Genomic DNA, 22,389 nt, shown 5'->3' with positions numbered 1-22,389 from the left:
ATCGAGGCGCTGGTTGGTTAGCCAATAAGAGCACCGTACGGTTTCCATTGTGTAAATTCCTTGATATATATATATATATATATATATATATATTATATATATATATATATATATATATATATATATATATATATATATATATATATATATATATATATATTATTTATTTATTTATTTTTTACAATTTATTTATCTATTTCTTTTTTTTAAGCAGTTATAAGCCCCAGCATGGTAGATCGTTGATACGTTGAGTACTAACTTGTGTGACATAAAGGGAAATGTGGTGTCAGGAAACAAGTTCCCATCTCATTGGAAGTGTACATCCATCTTCCAGAGGACTAAACACATCATCGTCATCATCATCATCAGCATTGCCTGTTTCACCCTGGGTCAGGGTATAGGCCACAGACAAACAGTTTCCATCCTTCTCTATCTTGAGCTAACTCTTTTTAAAAAAAGCTCATTCCATGTCTTACCACTTCTCTGTATATCAGCTTCTTTAAATCGTCTCCATGCTCCTCTTGGCCTTCCCCTTGATCTTCTGCCCTGAGGGTTCCAGTCCAATACTTTCTTTGTTACAGAGGACTAATCACGTATCTTGTGTAATTGATCTTCTCGTTTCAGAGTGATGGCATATTATTTTCTAGTTTAAATAAATGCTGGTCGTTATTAAAGATCATCCATCTTCTCTCTTCTACGTCCCGTAATCCTTAGAATCTGTCTACACATCCTGATACTAAAATAGTCATGCCACCTTCTGATTCAATGAGAAACCTATTCATTATTAATACCCATAATGACTGGCCACATACACACTTCCAAGGATTTTGGAACCAGAAAAGTAGGTGTGACGTCACGACTTTTCTCCCTTATTCGGTGAACAGCTGATGGTGTAAATAGATGAACTGTCGTACTCTGGAAAGACAGCTATATTTTAAAATTTGGCCAGAAAACGTGTCTTCCAATCGAATAATCGATTGAAGGACGAGTTTTCTGGCCAAATTTTTGTTTTTTAATTCGGCAGTTAACTGTTTTAAAAGGGAACTTGGGGAAAATTAATAAAAAATGGATAAGTAAATTAATCAAAACTACAAATAGAGAAATAAATTCAATACAATAAATAAACACGAATAAATAAATAAATAAATAAATTAAAAAAAATAAAATGTGCACAAAGATCAATATAAATAAATGCAAATGAATACGTAAATGAATATAAACCAATAGATGAGTAAATAAATAATTAATTAAATAAATAAATAAATTTCGTGATTGTTTTCCATCCTGATAAGTTGTCACCCAGTCTTCTTCATTATTTGAACTTTGAACTGTAGAATCTCCGGAAACGAGCTCTTCAAACTGTTACGGTTTCATTCGTCATCCCTGTGATGCTAATGAACAATGAACAACCAACTTGTTCCAGTTGTTTGTGATAAGATTCGAGAAAGAAAAATGATCGTTTCTTTTTAAAATCCAACTAAAGATTCAGTTCAGATATGTGATTATGAAAGGTTGTCAGCTCCTCACTCTATTATGATGTCGTCTAGTGAAGAAAAACGAGGACTGACCCAGTCTTTCAAGAGCCAAACGGGCTATGGAACGGCTGTCGTTTCAGCGTCATCAAAGAAGTCCGTTCCAAAGACGAGAAAATTTATTAGTAAAAAAGTTGACAGGACCGATACTTTGATTGGAATTGCTTTGAAGTATGGTGTAACAGTAAGTATTTTATTTCCATTTGCAAGTCATATATTTGCCCTTTAATATCGGTCGTTCATTATCCTGGGCGGGGGCTAGTTGCACTGTTGAGTGTTGACAGTGCGAGTATGTAGTGAATGTGTCGTTATATCCAGACCTGTCTGCCGATAATGAAAAAAGAATATTGCCAGACATTGTCTTGGCACAGTTCGCGGGTTGATGTTCCTGACGAGGGTGTGGTCATCTTTTTTTTAATGTTTACGTTGGAGATCGGCCAGCTATTTTCCGTTGTGTGAATCAGTGTGAATCAATTTAGACCGTACATTATCCGTTATCCCTGTGGTGACTGTGATGAATTATAATGACGTAGACACTCCGTAAACGGTAACTTTAGGCAGTTTAGTGAGCAGCAGCAGTGGTAGTCAAATTGTGACCCAACTCGTCCATAAGAAAGTTATGACTGGAAATTGCAGTTCGCTTTTATACTAAGTTTTAGGGGGTTCAATTAAAGATGCATAACTTCTTTATAACGTTATAAAGAGGAATGCTGTGATTATCCCCAGACACCTGTCTGGGGATAACCAAATTTCGTTATCCCCAGACAGATATCCCCATTCCAGAATATGGATTGTTTGCGAATGCACATAGAAGTTAATAAAATATCTATAAAAAAAATAAAATTAACCAACATTAAATCTGTTGTTTCTACAAATACACAATGCGTCGACTTCGAAGTGGGTGTCATGGCCGAATGGTTTAGTCGTCTGCCCTGGAAGTTTTACCAGAATCACGTTGTGGGTTCGAATCCTGGTTCCGCCACTTAAAAAAAAAAAAATAATAATCCGTCTTCCTTTTACAGAACGTTGCAGGGGATAAATTTCCCATCCATCCTCCCCCCACCTTTTTTTTGTTTTTTTTTTTTTTTGTGCGAGTCTATTCTTTTCTCCTTTTTGTTTGACCTTTTGTTCCGTTTCTGAGCATGAATTTCTTAAAATTGTTTTTATTTTTTTAAAAAGTATTGTTTGTTTTTTTCTCCTCTATCTGACCATTTGGTCACTCTCTGAATATTTCTGTTTGTATGCTTTTTAATTATTTATCCTTTTTAGTCACTTTTTGAGATCGGAGTGGTGACGAATATGACAATTTGCTAGAAACTAGAAAGGAACTAAGAGAGAGAGAGAGAGTAAAAAAAAAAAAAAGAGGTGGGGAGAGGATGGATTGGACATTTATCCCTTGCACCGTTCTGTAAAAAGAAGACGGAATGTAAAAAAAAAAAAAAAAAAAAAAAGGGGGCGGAACCAGGATTTGAACCCACAACGTGGATTCTGGTAAAACTTCCAGGGCAGACAACTAATCCACTCGGCCATGACACCAACTTCGAAGTCGACGCATATTGTGTATTTGTAATAGTAACAACTGATTTAATGTTGGTTAATTTTATAGATATTTTATTAACTTTCCTTATTTCTATGTGCATTTGGAAACATTCCATATTCTGGACTGTGGATAATTGTTTAAAAGAGCGGAGTTTCAAATATCTGTCTGGGAATAACGAATTTTCATTATCCCCAGAAGTGTGTCTGGGGATTACGACAACCAAAGAGGAATATCGCAGATATCTTGGTATCATTATTTTCGTTACCAACCAGGCACCTAGCCTCAGGATCTACATACACGGTAACAGTAACATACATGGTAACCTTGAATCTCGCCTTTAATGGGATATATTGTATTGTTTGATTTTTTAAAATAACACACTCATACACACACAAACACACACACACACACACACACATACAGAGCAAGGTCCATCCATTGCTTGTATTGCAGTGGCAAACCAGTTACCGGAGTTACCGTGTACGTAGATCCCGTGGCGAGGTGCCCGGTTACCGTGTACGTAGACACTGCCTTATAATTATAGTTATTATATCTAGTATAGGTAGTTTATCAAAAATTCTATATATGTGACCGATGCACTTGAAACCATTGTCATATGAAAGAGCTGGCAACACTGATTACAAAACAGTTGAAATTTGTGACTAGGATCTTGATGAGAAATGTAGTTACGGCAGTTCAAAGTATGAAATTTTACACTGATTTTTACCCCAAAATTACCATTAGAAAGTCGTGACTGAAATCGCGTGCCGTTAATAAAGCGAAGTGATTATTTCTTCGAATGCTCTGCAAAATAAACTTGCTCTCTATTTCTCTGAATGGTTTCCATTCTCAAGATTGTTTTGGTTATTTGCGAGAGTGTCTGTGTGATTGATGAATTTGTATGCATATTTTTGGTTTTCTTTTGCTTGGGCTGGGCGCTCTTTCTTTTATTCCCAACTTTCTGTTAGACTTGAGTTTGTGCTATCCTGTCTTTCAACCTCTGTTCCCGTCTTGAGACTTTGGCTTTGTTATTTAGGTTTACTTCTGTTCTCTCTTTGATAGTGCAGCCCGAATTGCAAACGTGAACGCACCATAGAGTTTTCACGATAACACAGCTTTTTGATGAAATCCGTCTTTGTCGACAATATGTCTAAAAAATGCTAGCTTGATGATTCATGAGAATTCCCTGTCCACTCTGTTTGAGTCTTTACTTTTGCATCAACCTCGCGTTTGGAGCCCATCAGCTACTGGAGGCCAGCCGACCCTTCAGAGAAATAGAGTTCAAGTTTATTTTCCTGAGCATTCGGAGAATTATAGCCAGCCTTCATAGAGTTCTTGTTACCAGATTGTATACCGAAATAGTCGTGTTATCGAGGACAATGCATTTATAAAGAGGAAAATAAACATTTCAAAATAACACATTAATTATTACATAATATGACACAAATGTTACATAATAATAACAAACTCGGCTACACATAAGAAACTTTTATATATCACTTTTGGATTTATCCCCAATATCTCACTGAAACAATTGCATATAATTCCCCTCTTGGATTTAATACATAGAGAATAAAAAAGGGTTTGAGAGTATTTAAGTGAAAAGATAAACATGTTGCGTAATGACATAATGAGTTTATTTTTACCTCTGGCAATTTAATTACATATATGAATAAAATGGCAGAAATAAAAATTTCAAATAAATTGAAAAGGATTCACACAAAGGCTGATTGTTTATTCTACTTGGAAGGAAAGAACTGCCCCCCCCCCCTCTCTCTCTCTTTCTCTCTCTCTCTCTCCTCCTCCCCTTCTCTCTCTCTATCTATCTCTCTCTCTCTCTCTATCTCTCTCTCTCCTCCTCCCCTTATCTCTCTCTCTCTCCTCCTCCCCTTCTCTCTCTATCTCTCTCTCACTTTTCTCTCTCTCTCTCTCTCTCTCTCTCTCTCTCTCTCTCTCTCTCTCTCTTTCTCTCTCTCTCTCAAAGTCTGGGTTGTAAGGATTTATAACTAAAAGTACTTCTTACCATAATTATTAAGACCTTTAGAATGTGAATACAAAGGATAGCAAATATATCTATTTATACGGGAAAGAAACTTGATCATTTGATGGCAAAATGGAATAAAATGAAAGCAATTGGTATTTTTATGTAAATATCGATATATTAATATTATTGATATCTGATTTTACAAAGAAAAGATACAAACTTGTAAAATAAAAAACTGTGAAGTGCCCCCCATACAAAAGTTGGAAAGTATTCAAAATAAAAACATGGGTAAATAATCATCTTCTGACTACTGTCGGCTTTACGACATTACGATTTTTGCTTTATATATTCTGTTAAGTGCTAATATTTTTTTTTTCAAGCTAAAAATTTAAAATAAAAACAAAGTTCGTAACGCCAAAGGACAGAACAAACAAAAAAGGAAATAACATAGTTTTATTTCGTTCCTCAAAAAAATCTGTTTTTATTCCGTTTGGAAAGCTGACTTTAAAAAAAAAAAAAATATTTGTCGCATCAAAGACAAACCAAAACTAGACCGTCTAGTTAGCTATATTATTATCATTTCACCTACACGCCCCTCTAGACGTGGGTGTATTCACTGCCTGTCTACTATGCCACAGGCAGACAGAGAGGGTCGCGCGAGTCATCTACCACACATAGTAAATAAGTAACACACACACACTGTCATGCCGGGCCATTGCTACCAACACACATAGTAAATAAGTAACACACACACACTGTCATGCCGGGCCATTTCTATCTCTTTTGTTACCAACACACATAGTAAATAAGTAGCACACACACACTGTCATGCCGGGCCATTGTTACCAACACACATAGTAAATAAGTAGCACACACACACTGTCATGCCGGGCCATTTCTACCAACACACAAGCATTTCTCCTACTCTCTTTTTTCCTTCCCATTTTTTTTTTGTCTCAGTCTCAAAGTCAACTCGGAGAGAAAAAAATACAAAATAAATAATTTTCTTCGAAAGCTCTGAGCGGAATTATTCTTTCCTTACGACTGTGATTGTTTTAATTTTTCGCATTTTCCTCCTTCACACACGGTTGCACCACCACCACCTCCTCCTACTTCTTCTTCTTCTTCTTCTTCTTCTTCTTCTTCTTCTTCTTCTTCTTCTTCTTCTTCTTCTTCTTCTTCTTCTTCTTCTTCTTCTTCTTCTTCTTCTTCTTCTTCTTCTTCTTCTTCTTCTTCTTCTTCCTCCTCTTCTTCTTCTTCTATAAGAGTTAATCCAGATAAACGAAAGAATCGGCTTAAAATCTTAAAAATTTAACACAAACAAACAGGATTGAAGGTAAAACAGGTTCTCGTGTCAAACACTATCTAGATACATATCCTTCAAAAAGGTAGGAATTGTTCTCTTCCAATCATTTTACAACTAACTCAGACCTGGGCCCAGCAAATCATATGAGTATTTTTAAAAGTGAAATTTGGGGGTAGGTGGTAGTTGTTGACATTGTGTGATCACGTGACACTATTCTCTAAGGAGACAAGATTTAAATGCTGTAGTTTCTCTTTCAACCGTTGAAATTCCTGCCAGTGGTGTCAGATCTCTTTTTGGATTGCATCTCAGTTCTTTTTTTATGAAATTCAAGTTTATAGTCGCTTGGTTGGGCCATGATCTACACACTGAAAAATGTCCATTTTTTGGTGACTGGTCATTCTTGCCACTGCATTCCGCGTAATCTTTAGACGTCACCTTATGAGTCATCTTGTAACCTTTTAATAATTATATCTCCAAATCACTGGTTACATAATGCTATGTGATACGACACTCGCTTTTGGACCGGAAAGTCCTGGGTTCGAGCATCGCTCGGTGCATAGTTGAGTCCTTGGAAAAGACTCTTTTCTCACAGTCTCTCACCGTACTCCGGTATAAAATGGCCATTGTCAGCGTCGTCTCTCTTTGAAAAAAAAAGGTATCATCGTCTGTTTTCTTCTACATGTTATGTGTTTGCTGTTCGTCAGGGACCCTTTGTAAAGTGCCTTGAGCACGTTTAGTGGATATTGCACTATATACAAGCTCAATTTAAAAAAAAATTAAAATATTTTCCAAGTGTTATTATTATTATTATTATTATTATTATTATTATTATTATTATTATTATTATTATTATTATTATTATTATTATTATTATTATTATTATTATTATTATTATTATTATTATTATTATTATTATTATTATTATTATTATTATTATTATTATTATTATTATTATTATTATTATTATTATTATTATTATTATTATATTATTATTAAATTTTTATTATAATTATTATTATTATTATTTTTATTATTATTATTATTATTATTATTATTATTATTATTATTATTATATATTATTATTATTATTATTATTATTATTATTATTATAATAATAATTATTAGCGGGTGGTTGGATGGGAGCATCACCCTTGAATCATATACCTATGATGTTCACATGGTGTACGATCCGATAGTGATGTCGTTTCTTCTTCTCTTTACTAGCCTATCCTGCTTCTTTGGTTTGTGATTGTATTTTTGACAGGGATATTTTTTTTCTCTGTAAATCTTCTGCCTGTTTGTTCTTGGTTATTTATAATTTAGCTTATGATATCTTTAGGTTATGATTTTGATTTACATTTGTACTATGTTTGTTAGATTGCTTGTTTTTTTGTTTCAGCGGTCTCTCATATAACCTCAATTGTGTTGGAAGAGACCTAAAGCAACAAACAAACATATAATTATTATTATTATTATTATTATTATTATTATTATTATTATTATTATTATTATTATTATTATTATTATTATTATTATTATTATTATTATTATTATTATTTTATTATTATAGCTAGGATTTGATTATATACTTTATTTTTTTTATTTTTATTATTCTTAATCTATTTCCCCTTATTTACTTATTGAAAAAAAATATTTAAAAAAAAATATTTTTAGACAAAGAATAGGTTTAAAAAAGCAAGAAAATAAATATATAAATAATTGAATAAATAAGAAGGAGTTTATGAATGAGAGTTGGCGTGACTTCTACATCCCATGATATCATACGGCGTTATCAGTCTGGACTATGGGGTAGGGGGGGGGGGGTGTTGTGGAATGGATTACGTCATATGGAGATATACGAGATACCATCCTGCCTGCCACCATTTATCTGATACTTTTCAGTTTTCATCCGATCCTGTAGTTTACTTTGTCCTCATTTCTTTCCTCCAAAATGGTTCTTTTAAATAGGGAATTCCATTCGCCTCTTTGACTCAATAAATTTTGTTGAAAGGAAAAGTTGAGAGAAAGAAACAGATAAATAGAGAGAGGGGGGAGGGAGAGAGAGAGAGAGAGAGAGAGAGAGAGAGAGAGAGAGAGAGAGAGAGAGAGAGAGAGAGAGAGAGAGAGAGAGAGAGAGAGAGAGAGAGAGAGAGAGAGAGAGAGAGAGAGAGAGAGAGAGAGAGAGAGACAGACTTACTTTCTATCCGTTGTCAACTGTATTATGTTGACATGTCAAGTAGCCCCTATATGTATTTTCAGACCAGATCTCTGTGTGCTGGGTCCCACCATAGATAACACAGAGGCTGTGGGTCCCACTATCATCCTCTCGTTTCGTCAGTCCAGTCGGTTCGTTTTGCCCTTTGGGTGGTGATAAGTGATAACTTCCTTACTTAGTGAGTGGCTGTGTTTGGTTTTTTTATTTACTTCTATTGATTATTTCGTGACTTTCGATGGATGGAGTTGGTTGTTTATCAAGTGTTTATTTATTTCTTTATTTAGTTTTATTGTCATTATTATTATTATTATTATTATTATTATTATTATTATTATTATTATTATTATTATTATTATTATTATTATTATTATTATTATTATTATTATTATGATTATTATTATTATTATTGTTATTATTATTATTATTATTATTATTATTATTATTATTATTATTATTATATTATTATTATTATTATTATTATTATTATTATTATTATTATTATTATTATTATTATTTATTATTATTATTATTATTATTATTATTATTATTATTATTATTATTATTATAGTTGTTGTTGTTGGTGTTATTATATATTGTTTATTATGTTGGATTGTTGTGCATTTTGTGCACGAGAGCTGTCATGGACTTGTCGTAACAGTCAGGTCTTGGGTTCCATTCCTCATCGCCGCACATTTTGTTTGGTTTGTTTGTTTGTCCCAGGTTTGAGATTTTTTTTACCAAGAGGAGGGTCATTTAAATTGATCGATATTTGAAGGACGAGTTTTTTGGCCAAATTTTAAAATATGTGTTTTTTCCACAGTTCGACATACCTGGCTGTTCTTTGTATAACTGTTGACATTTCTATCGATGGCTGTTCTTTGTATAACTGTTGACATTTCTATCGATGGCTGTTCTTTGTATAACTGTTGACATTTCTATCGATGGCTGTTCTTTGTATAACTGTTGACATTTCTATCGATGGCTGTTCTTTGTATAACTGTTAACATTTCTATCGATGGCTGTTCTTTGTATAACTGTTGACATTTCTATCTCTGGATGTTCTTTGTATAACTGTTGACATTTCTATCTCTGGATGTTCTTTGTATAACTGTTGACATTTCTATCTCTGGATGACCTTTGTATAACTGTTGACATTTCTATCTCTGGATGTTCTTTGTATAACTGTTGACATTTCTATCGATGGCTGTTCTTTGTATAACTGTTGACATTTCTATCGATGGCTGTTCTTTGTATATCTGTTGACATTTCTATCGATGGCTGTTCTTTGTATAACTGTTGACATTTTTATCGATGGCTGTTCTTTGTATAACTGTTGACATTTCTATCTCTGGATGTTCTTTGTATAACTGTTGACATTTCTATCGATGGCTGTTCTTTGTATAACTGTTGACATTTCTATCAATGGATGTTCTTTGTATAACTGTTGACATTTCTATCGATGGCTGTCTTTGTATAACTGTTGACATTTCTATCGATGGCTGTTCTTTGTATAACTGTTGACATTTCTATCGATGGATGTTCTTTGTATAACTGTTGACATTTCTATCGATGGCTGTTCTTTGTATAACTGTTGACATTTCTATCAATGGTTGTTCTTTGTATAACTGTTGACATTTCTATCGATGGCTGTTCTTTGTATAACTGTTGACATTTCTATCGATGGATGTTCTTTGTATAACTGTTGACATTTCTATTGGTGGCTGTTCTTTGTATAACTGTTGACATTTCTATCGATGGCTGTTCTTTGTATAACTGTTGACATTTCTATCTCTGGATGTTTTTTGTATAACTGTTGACATTTCTATCTTTGGATGTTCTTTGTATAACTGTTGACATTTCTATCGATGGCTGTTCTTTGTATAACTGTTGACATTTCTATCGATGGCTGTTCTTTGTATAACTGTTGACATTTCTATCGATGGATGTTCTTTGTATAACTGTTGACATTTCTATCTCTGGATGTTTTTTGTATAACTGTTGACATTTCTATCGATGGATGTTTTTTGTTTAACTGTTGACATTTCTATCTCTGGATGTTCACGGTGATGAGATCAGTTTTTCCTTTTGTTATATATAAATTCATTTGGACTCGAACAACGATGAGTGAACGATTGGAGACACGAGTGTTTTTCTTACACGGAAAGTGATAATGATATTATAGATAGGACGAAATTGACGTCACTCAGGTCTTTGTTATGGGTTTTTTTCTTTTACATCCACGTTTATGAGTAATTCTCACTAAGTTCATGGTTACATAATATAGTTTTTGTGTTGGTCCGTTTATATCTCCTGATGGCAATGTTGTGAGTTTATTAACCATGCGCACAGCAATTATATATTAGAAAGAACGAAATGGGCGCCACTCAGCTCTTTGGTGTTGTTCTTAGCCAGGCATTTATGTGAGTAGTTCTCACTACGTTGCATTGATGCTATGAATTTAGTTTAAGACACTCACAAAATATCGCCAGTCGGACATAACGTACCATCACACAAAACTATGTGTGTGTAGCCTTAACGGTTTGATTGATCCAGTTTGACTCATTCCAAAATATGGCTGTCTAAAAACAATGACAAAGAGCTGAGTGACGTCATCTTCGTCCTTATTTATTAAGAAGTTAAGATCAGTTTTGTTTGTTTATTTATTTATTTATTTATTATTTTTTTTGTGGGGAGGGGGGGTATGTTCAATACTAACGTACTCTGGAAAAACACAGATTTTAAAATTTGGCCAGAAAACTCGTCCTTCAAATATCGATCGATTTAAATGACCCTCATCTTGGAAAAAAAAATGTTTTTAAAGCCTCTCAAACCTGGAACTTTGCCAAGTTGAAGGTCATTTAAATCGATCGATATTTGAAGGACGAGTTTTCTGGCCAAATTTTAAAATCTGTGTTTTTCCAGAGTACGTCAGCAAAGATTTGAACTCCAGCAGGTGAAAGGAAAAGCTTGGATTCGTGTGTTTGTTCCGATAGCAGACGTGGGATGTGTGTACGTGTGTGTGTTTGTGTGTGTGTGGCTACCGATTGAAGAATGGATCAACTATTCATACAACACAGGCTGTCTTGTGTCGACACGCTCGTGTCATTGGCCCTGAGATACAGCTCCACGGTGAGTGTGTCGTGTAAGGTACACACAATACACACACGTTGGACAGAACCGAGTTGGCGGCACCAAGGTCGTCACGAGGTTTTGCAAATACTGTCACAAAATTGTGTAGATAGAACGGTGTTGACGTCACTCGGCTCTTCTTTTTTTTTTTTTTTTGTCATCCACGTTTATGAGTAATTCTCGCTAAACTGTATTAACCGGTCTATAAATGTCCATGGTTACACATGGTTTGGTGTGTTGGTCCGTTATACCGGATGGCAATGTTATGAGCTTCTTAGCCAAGTGCATACTATCTATAAGGTTACACATGGTTTTGTGTGTTGATCCATTGTACATCCGGCCGGGGGATGTTATGAGCGTTTTGGCCTGGCGCATAGCATCAATAAATATTCAAGGTTACACATAATATACGTCAACAGTAGCAACGTCACATCCATCGTAATGACGCATGGTAACTTAGTAACTGGCTCTAAACTATCGGAACAATGGCGGACTCCCTTATGAAATATTTCTCCGACGAGCATAAAAGTGTATCGAGAGAAAAAAACAAAAACCCTATAAATCTGATCATGTTTTGACTTATACACATTCTGATCACAAGACATGAAAAGTTCTAGCCAGCATGAAGAATAAAAAGCAACGATTTTATCTGTTTAGAACCACGATGGCCGCCGTTGCTGGGCAACGACATCAGACTATTGAATCCAATTGTCTGTGTTGGCTCTCTCTCTCTCTCTCTCTCTCTCTCTCTCTCTCTCTCTCTCTCTCTCCCCCTCTCTCTCTCTCTCTCTCTCTCTCCCTCCCTTCCTCCCCTACATATAGCCTACAAGCCATTCTTTTGAATTGATGTCAGTGGTTTATATGTGTGTGTGCGTGTGTGTGTGTGTGGGGGGGGGGGGCATGTCAGCTGTCACATGGTAATGTATGTGTGTTGTGGACGTAATGCATTTTATTCACATGTTAACCCATGCCATGCCAATGCCCAACACAACACCTGACACATGTTAACCCATGCCATGCCGATGCCCAACACAACACCTGACACATGTTAACCCATGCCATGCCGATGCCCAACATAACACCTGACATGTGTTAACCCATGCCATCCCAAACGGCATCAACCTAATTCACCAGTAGATTTTTGACCAATCAGAACATGGAATTTGTGACACACCGTGACACGTGCTCGGACAAACAAAGTGAATCATATCGACCTCTCTCTGATCATCGTTATTGTTTCCATACCTCCAAATGCCAAATGGGTGACTAGTTTTCACACCATTTTTTCGATCATATTATAAACGTGTAAGTTTACTCATAGATTTCTGTGTTGGTTTTATTTTTTATTCATCACGCGGTAGAACAGTGGGTATTTTTCTTAAACACATGCCATCGGCAGTCAATCCTGTGGAGTTTGCTATGTTTACCAATCAATATCATTGTTTACATTTTGACGAAAATGAATCTTGATTCATCTTAACTACGCCACTACCACATCATCTCATTCATCTGTGGTGTTTCAATCATCCTGTTTTGTTGATAAAGGGGAAACCCGAAACGTTCATTTGATCTGTTTTTGTAATTTTATTGAAGCTTACATTCAACTTCACGTTATTATTTATTTCTTCGAGCAGCAACATTTACACGTTGTAAAGAAAGCGCCTTGAGCACTTTTAGTGGGATTTCGTGTTATGGAAAAGCTCTTTGAACAGCAAATATTATATAGTCTAGTTAATTAACCAAAGCTTCGCTTTACCTCGGTTCTGACATTTGGACAACATTTAAAAGATGTTCTTTATTTCTATTTATTTATTTATTCATTCATTTATTTATTCATTCATTCATTTATTTATTTATTTATTTATTTATTTATTTATTTCCAGAGTAAACAGCAGGGTTTTATAGTGGTGATTTCGATGCTAAAAATAGAATTTATAATCACAGACATGAAATCTGGGTTGTTTTGGTTTTGTTTTTCTTCAATGCTCTGTTAAAGAAAATAGAAAAAAAAAAAAAAAAAACTAGAGCTTTTGTGTCGTGCAATAAACACTTAACGTATACAAATCGCTTCACAAGTGGTCCCTAGCCAACAGCAAGACTTAACAGCAAGAACGGGGCATGACGCCTGTTAGGCGATGTTACAATTTTTATTGTTTATAAAAAAAAACAACAAAAGATTAATCTATGTATTCATCCATTTATTTTCCGTCCCCACAGGTTCAAGACTTGAAAAAGGAAAATCGTCTATGGACCAACGACTCCCTTTTCCTGCGGGAAACGCTACTTATCCCCCTTAACCCCGAAAACGAGGGTGTCCTTGAGCCCGATGACGTCATCGTCAGCATCGATGGCCAGTCCCAGCAGTCGGCCATCGCCACCACCCCCAACCCCCTGTCCAATGTCCTCACCTCGTCGTCATCGTCTTCGTCGTTGAATAAACTCGCGGATGGAATTCGGGACGCGAGAATAGGGAAAGAGAGCCATTCGCCATCGCCACCATTATCGTCGTCAGCTGTTCTAGAGGTTGAAAATAGCCTTCAACAACAACAACAACAACAACAACAACATCCAAGCTCCAAATCGAATCCCGCTCATAAAAAATCATCTTCTTTCAACCAATCGAAATCGTCCTTTAACTCTACGTCATCGACTTCGTCATCATCAACTCCTTCCGGTTTTTTCTCGTCGGCTACGTCATCATCATCCGTATACTCGTCTGCTGTCTCATCCCCTTCCACTCCCGGCGGAGCAGCGTCGGTATCGTCGTCATCAAACTCTCACCACCTGGGCAACGGGAATTCCTTCTACCAGCGACAATCCCAGTCCGCTGTCTTCTCGGAGGACGACGACGACGAGGGCGACACCAGCGGGGTTAGCGGATATTCCAGTGCCAGTGGCAATGACGGCGGCAAAGGCCTCGGACGCGGCACTGGAGCTACCGACGACTTCTTCAGCAAGTACGACCTGAACATTGCAAGACTGAAGGGCAACGTGGCCAAGATGGAAAGCAATGCCTCCACGTAAGGGCATTTTTCACTTCAAATTCATCATCATGGGTGCCAAGTCGCCTTGGGGAAAGAACGAAAATTTTAGATAAAAAAGTAAAGAAAAGTAGTTAATGTAATGAAGTCAACTGCAAGCTTTCTGCCATGCCATGCCATTGCGGAGGCTACAGACTTTTCTAGCTTTGTTAATGTAATCGCACAGACTCTTTCTGTCGTCGTCATTTTTTAGTTATTCCATTGTTTATTTATTTTGTCTGTGAAGACTTTTCTTATTGTATTTACACTATGTTTTTAATCTTATTATTTTCGTTTCCCTGGTTTTGGCACCCATGTGTTAACAGTGTCATGAATTGCTCTCATCCCATGCTTTCACCCTATTGATCAACATTACGATAATCTTGCGTCCTCAAGGCGTATTTGTTTTGTTTCAGAATATCGGTCATGGCTAATTTTCCTCCTGAACTAGTCACTCATTTTGCCTCTTTATCGTCTATTTATCTATCTATTTATCTATTTATTTATCTATCTTTCTATCTATCTGTCTGTCTATCTATCTATCTATCTATCTATCTATCTATCTATCTATCTATCTATCTATCTATCTATCTATATATCTGTCTATCTATATATCACTCTTTCTCTCTCTCTCTCTCTCTCTCTCTCTCTCTCTCTCTCTCTCTCTCCCTCTCCCTCTCTCTCTATCTATCTATCTATCTATCTACCTACCTAGCTACCTATCCACCCATCTATCCTCTATCTACCTACCTAGCTACCTATCCACCCATCTATCCATAATTTACCCGTCTGTCTACCTTCCTGGTCATATAATGTACTTAGCCAACCCCCCCCCCCCCCCCCCCCCCCCGAATAATCATTCCCTGCACTAGTAAATGACAATCGCTTCTCGTTAATCCGAACCCACCACCTTCATCTTACCTACTCTTGGTTGCTTGTTAAGATCTGGTGGCTTTTTTTTAAAAGAAGTAACAACATTTCTGGAACACGATAGTTGAATTGCAGTTGTTGTTGTTTTTGTATTTTGTTTTTTTGTTTGACTTCCCCCCCCCCCCACCCCCTTATTGTAAATGACAATAGTTTCTCAATAATCCGAATTCCCTTTTTAAAAATAAAAATCGAATAGAGATAATGGCTGTAAATCAAGATTCGATTCTATTTGATACCAGTCCAACCATGCTGCCATGTTGGCTTATAACGCTGTTCGTTCACTTTAGGGTGTTCCATTTCATGTTGGCTATTTCTGGATAAGTTGGCTTATAACGCTGTTCGTTCACTTTAGGGTGTTCCATTTCATGTTGGCTATTTCTGGATAAGTTGGCTTATAACGCTGTTCGTTCACTTTAGGGTGTTCCATTTCATGTTGGCTATTCCTGGACAAGTTGGCTTATAACGCTGTTCGTTCACTTTAGGGTGTTCCATTTCATGTTGGCTATTTCTGGATAAGTTGGCTTATAACGCTGTTCGTTCACTTTAGGGTGTTCCATTTCATGTTGGCTATTCCTGGATAAGTTGGCTTATAGCGCTGTTCGATCACTTTAGGGTGTTCCATTTCATGTTGGCTATTCCTGGATAAGTTGGCTTATAACGCTGTTCGTTCACTTTAGGGTGTTCCATTTCATGTTGGCTATTCCTGGATAAGTTGGCTTATAAATCTGTTCGTTCACTTTAGGGTGTTCCATTTCATGTTGGCTATTCCTGGACAAGTTGGCTTATAACGCTGTTCGTTCACTTTAGGGTGTTCCATTTCATGTTGGCTATTCCTGGATAAGTTGGCCGCTATTTGTTTTTATTACCTAGTCTAAACATTGTATTGTGCATGATTTTTTTCTGCCCCTACCTATCATGTTCGATTGGACCTCCATTGGATCTCCACCAATCAAAATGCCTGCTTGTCATTTGATCGTCGGAAAGAAGCGCGTTGTATCTTTGTTTTTTGTTTTGTTTTTTTTTTTTGTGCTTGTGTAGATTTTCCAAACAAAACTCCACGTGTCCGATTTATTCTCTTCATTGGTTCCATGCCGACATTCCACCGCCATACTCTGGAAAGACGCCATGTGTTCTTCAAATAATGTATCAACTGATCCTCATCTTGGCAAAAACTCACAAAAAACTGAGACTAAGACTGGGAAAGACATCGTGTAATCCCAGGTTTGATGGTTTTAAAAAAAGGGGTCGGTCTATGTGTTTGCGTACTGAATTTCAGTCAATCTTTCCTCCTGTATTGGCAACGCCGTTTAAAAGTTATCTACCGCGATTACAATTTTAATTCCATAAGAATTACGGGCGCTTAAATGGCCTACATAGTGTTGAAAGCGCCGTTAAACACCTAAAAACAAACAAATCCTTCAGACTTACCAATTCTTCAATTTTCTAGTTGGCAGGTCTGCCATTTTGTTTGTATCCAGAGCTGCCAACTACCGTTAGTTTCCTCAGGATTTTCAGGGACATTTCCTGTCAGACTAGAAGAAAAATGCTGGCGAGACTTTTAAGATACATGTTTTTTTTCTTTATTTAGACTATTCTGAATTGATCTTTACACGATTATCGTGGTGAGGTTTTGTGGTCGCGTGGGTTCGAGATCCTCTAGGGGCGGCGCATAGTTGAGTCCTTGGTAAAGACTTTTTACTCACATTTCTCACTGTACTTAGTTTCTTGAATGAGTACCTCTGTTGTCAGAGGACCTCGTGTGAAGCGCCTTGGGCAATTTTAATGGATAGTGTGCTATATAAATGTTAATCATTTTTTATTTTGTTTGTTTTGTTTTCTTTAAACCTAATCATGATTGATTTGCAATATTATTGGCAGCTCTGTCTATGTGTTATCAGGTGTCTATTTTCTTCACTTTGCCATACGTGCTACAATACATAATATGTATTTATCCAGAGTGTCACCTAGGCCAGGCTTGATTGTCACCGTACATATTTGGATAAAGCGTTCTATGGCCTATAATTTGGTTCATGTTAAAACTGACACACACACACACACACACACATACACACACACACACACACACACACACACACACACACCAATCTGTGGACTGTTTGAGGGGTTTTGAATTCAATTCTGTTCATCAAAATAAATATCTATACACCTCTGGCGCCGATACATTGGGGAAAAAAAAAAACATTTTAAAATTTGGCCAGAAAACTCGTTCTTCGAATATTGATCAATTGAAATGACCCTCATCTTGGCAAAAACTTTCAAACCTGAGACTTCGTGAAGTCCCAGGTTTGAGAGTGTTTTGCCAAGACGAGAGTCATTTAAATCGATTTATATTCGAAGGACGAGTTTTCTGGCCAAATTTTAGAATATGTTTTTTCCAGAGCACGACAAGCCTGGTTTATGCGGCTACCTGGTCTTGTTGTGGTAGGACACTCGCTTTTGGGATCAGAAGGTGCCGGGTTCGAGACCCGCTCTGAGCGGCGCATAGAGGAGTCCTTGAAAAACTCTGTACTCACATTCTCTCGCCGTACTCGGGTGTAAAATGAGTGTCTGGCCGTTAACAGCTTGTTCTCTGTCCGAAAAAAAAAATTATAATATCGCCTAACAGGCGTGATGTTTCGCGCTTTGAGCACGTTCAGTGGATATTGCGCTATACAAACAAGTTTGGTTTGGTTTATGCTATCAATAAATTTAACGAATTGAAGTTGACATCAATCGGCTCTTTAGACATCCGTTTAATGATTAGTTCTCATTAAGTCATGGCGACCTGACATCAAACGTTAAAGGTTAGATAATGTGTTGTGCGTTGGTTCATTTTACCCGACTGACAGATGTTGTGATAATTTTACCTAAATGCATAATGAAAAGATGGAAGAAGTTTTTATGTCACTGCCATTTTAAAAAATTTGGTTTGTAATTTTAAAGGCATAAGACAGACTTAGCTACAGCTACAGCTAGGGGCAAACGCAGACTTAGCTACAGCTACAGCTAGGGGCAAAGACAGACTTAGCTACAGCTAAAGCTACGGGCAAAGACAGACTTAGCTACAGCTACAGCTAGGGGCAAACACAGACTTAGCTACAGCTACGGGCAAAGACAGACTTAGCTACAGCTACAGCTAGGGGCAAAGACATATTTAGCTACAGCTAGGGGCAAAGACAGACTTAGCTACAGCTACAGCTAGGGGCAAAGACAGACTTAGCTACAGCTACAGCTACGGGCAAAGACAGACTTAGCTACAGCTACAGCTACGGGCAAAGACATACTTAGCTACAGCTACAGCTAGGGGCAAACACAGACTTAGCTCCAGCTAGGGGCAAAGACAGACTTAGCTACAGCTACAGCTAGGGGCAAAGACAGACTTAGCTACAGCTACAACTACGGGCAAAGACAGACTTAGCTACAGCTACGGGCAAAGACAGACTTAGCTACAGCTACATCTAGGGGCAAACACAGACTTAGCTACAGCTACGGGCAAAGACAGACTTAGCTACAGCTACAGCTAGGGGCAAAGACATATTTAGCTACAGCTAGGGGCAAAGACAGACTTAGCTACAGCTACAGCTAGGGGCAAAGACAGACTTAGCTACAGCTACAGCTACGGGCATTGGGTTTTTTCTTCAGAGCCGTCAGGCATGGAGGCGCACATTATCCCGAATTCTATAGCGCGAAAGGGACGATAGCATTGTTTGCTACCCTTTCGACAGGACGTTAGTCTATCGCAACGTAGATTCCGTTAATATAAATGATGGCGCCCAATTGAAGCATTATGACCTTCAGGTCTCGGATCGTATCCCGATGGCTGGGCGCGATGCATGCAGGTCACGTACTTATTAAATAATAAAGGAGCTTTTATATAGCGCCATCCTTAATATTAATATGTGTATACACCTTGTCGGAACCGCGTCGTCTCAGTTGAAAAGAAATAACCAATGTATCGACGCCTTACATATTCTCATGGTTGTCGTATAATGTACGATTCTTTCATCTATTTTTATTGATTAAACGGGTTGTTTTCATCGTGCCCAATAACACAACGAACTTGCGAGTAAGATTATTAGATATTTAGTAACCAAGTGGTTTGGTATTATTACTTCTATTCACCATAATTTCTATTTTTCTCCTTCTGCTTGAATGACAATTTGACCCAAAACAAAAAACGTTGCATTTGTATTCATGCACACCAAAATATTATTTATAATGACCAATAAACTGTCTTTTACTCCTAATTTCACACCAATAAAATGTGCGAAATTATTCTGTAATCTTTGAATATTTTTTTTTTTTTTAAATTCACGCATTATTCAACGGTGACGTATTGGCTAATATCTGTTTACTGCCTGTTGATAAAAGAACAAAAGGAAAGAAAACACATCCCATTTTATTTTATTTTTATCTTTGTTTGTTTGATTTGTCTATTTATCCTTTTACTTCTGCTGCTGCTGCTGCTGATGTTGTTGTTGTTGTTGTTGTTGTTTATACATGGTTCTTATAATATTAATCTTTAGTTAGTTGTACATGTTTTGATTGTATGGGTTATTATTTATTTCATATCATCTCTGTCCCGGGTTTGAACATCGATCTCATTTCATCTTTTGATGAAATCATCAAGTCTGGTGGGAGACACCGACCCTAGTCAACTAAATGAATTATTATTATCATTATTATTATTATTGTTATTATCATTATTATTATTATTGTTATTATCATTATTATTATTGTTATTATTATTATTATTATTATTATTATTATTATTATTATTATTATTATTATTATTATTATTATTATTATTATTATTATTATTATTATTATTATTATCATTATTATCGTCATCATCCCCATTCTGTCATTTCACAACGTATGTCTTGTGTCGCTTCATCATATACATGTAAGATATCTACACGAAAACTTACACAATGTTATAACCAGTTAATTGTCGTACACTGGGAAAAAAAAAAACAAACCTATAGTAAAATTTGGACAGAAAAACTTGTCCTTCAAATATCGATCGATTTAAATGACCCTCCTCTTGGTAAAAATGCTCAAACCGGGGACTTCGCCAAGAATACCTTCAAGTCCCAGGTCTGCGAGTTTTAAATCGATCGATATTTGAAGGACGAGTTTTCTGACCACTTTTTGAAATACGCCATTTTCCCACACCACGGTAGTTAATTTGGTGAAATGATATTTGCCATCAATGATATGTTCGTTGTCTTTTCGATTCCATTGATTTGATCTGTACTTGTACTTGGTACTCGGTACTTAATCTAAAACAATAAATTTCTTAATGAAAAATTAAAGAAAAGTCTTCACGATTGAATTGTCAAATCATTTTTTTAATTTTTGCTGCATCAACTCGCATCCACCCCTTCCACTCCCCCCCCCCTCCCCCCCCCCCACACACACACACACACACATACCACTTCAACAACCCCCGCATTCGTATCATGTTAGGATGTCACTTGACACCGTTTTGCTGAGTGGGGTTCCCGACATCCCATAGTTGGCAGGGAGGTACTTACTGTGTCTTCTATCGCCCTATATCTGTGTGGAGTTCCTGACATCCCATAGTTGGCAGGGAGGCGCTTACTGTGTCTTCTATCGCCCTATATCTGTGTGGAGTTCCTGGCATCCCATAGTTGGCAGGGAGGCGCTTACTGTGTCCTCTATCGCCCTATATCTGTGTGGGGTTCCTGACATCCCATAGTTGGCAGGGAGGCGCTTATTGTGTCTTCTATCGCCCTATATCTGTGTGGAGTTCCTGACATCCCATAGTTGGCAGGGAGGCGCTTACTGTGTCTTCTATCGCCCTATATCTGTGTGGAGTTCCTGACATCCCATAGTTTGCAGGGAGGCGCTTACTGTGTCTTCTATCGCCCTATATCTGTGTGGGGTTCCTGACATCCCATAGTGGGCAGGGAGGCGCTTACTGTTTCTTCTATCGCCCTATATCTGTGTGGGGTTCCTGACATCCCATAATGGGCAGGGAGGCACTTACTGTTTCTTCTATCGCCCTGTATCTGTTTTTCAACATGCTTTATGTCTTTGTCTTGAAATGAGATTACTTGGTTTTGTCCTGGCCCTGGCCGGAGTCCTTGGCTGGGAGGTTCACGATCGAATGTATAGTATTTGTTTTTTTTTTTTTTTTTTTTTTTTTTTTTTTTTTTGTGTGTTTGTGTGTGTGTGTGTGTGTGTGTGTGGGGGGGGGGGGGGTTACATTTGATTTGTATACATTTGAGAGTATTCCTCTTAGTGGAATCTTGTACTGGTATCTTGATGAGACTTTTAGGTAATCTGAAACTATGTACTTTGATAGTGTACGCTTGGATTCTACATCTGTTCCCTATTTGAACCATTTTCCTATTTGTCTTATTTTTTCCACAAGTCCTATTAATTGTACATCTAGAAAGATTTTACTATCCAATTGTCTTCCCTTTTTACTGGGGCTGTTGGGACCTAAATACAGTTGCCAGCGTCGTAAAACCCTTAAAAACAAACAAAACAGTAACTCCGACACCGTTTTGGTTCGGAATGTCTTAGTGATAGTGACACGTCATGACCCTTTTTAGAAAATGAATCAACCAAAAAAATTCATTTTCACAAGTAGGGCTGCCCTGACCTTAAACTCATTGACTTTGCTTAATTCAGAAAAGTGAGTGGAGCAGGCACTTTTATTGATAATAACATGGAAATGAAGTTAGTAGGAAAGTGACAG

At 36.9% G+C, this 22,389-nt stretch overlaps 1 protein-coding gene across 4 annotated transcripts in view; it reads left to right on the top strand.

Moving 5' to 3' along the window:
• Window positions 1–1,361: 1,361 nt before the first annotated feature.
• LOC144960692 (uncharacterized) overlaps window positions 1,362–22,389 on the top strand; it is a 32,591-nt gene continuing 11,563 nt past the window's right edge. For 2 of the 4 annotated variants that reach the window (XM_078893977.1, XM_078893979.1), the window contains exons 1-2: window positions 11,500–11,706; window positions 13,924–14,726. In XM_078893977.1, coding sequence (XP_078750103.1) covers window positions 11,629–11,706; window positions 13,924–14,726 — 881 coding nt within the window. In that variant the 5' untranslated portion in view covers window positions 11,500–11,628. Of the gene's footprint in view, window positions 1,717–11,499; window positions 11,707–13,923; window positions 14,727–22,389 lie in introns of those variants that run through there. The other 2 variants (XM_078893975.1, XM_078893978.1) reach the window with 2 other exon arrangements.

Source organism: Berghia stephanieae, chromosome 15 (genome assembly GCF_034508935.2).
Source record: "Berghia stephanieae isolate SIO BIC M18660-M18661 chromosome 15, UCSD_Bste_1.3, whole genome shotgun sequence".
Taxonomy (NCBI): domain Eukaryota; kingdom Metazoa; phylum Mollusca; class Gastropoda; order Nudibranchia; family Aeolidiidae; genus Berghia; species Berghia stephanieae.
The sequence above is the reverse complement of the archived record's forward strand: the minus strand, read 5'-3'. Positions and strand labels throughout refer to the sequence as shown.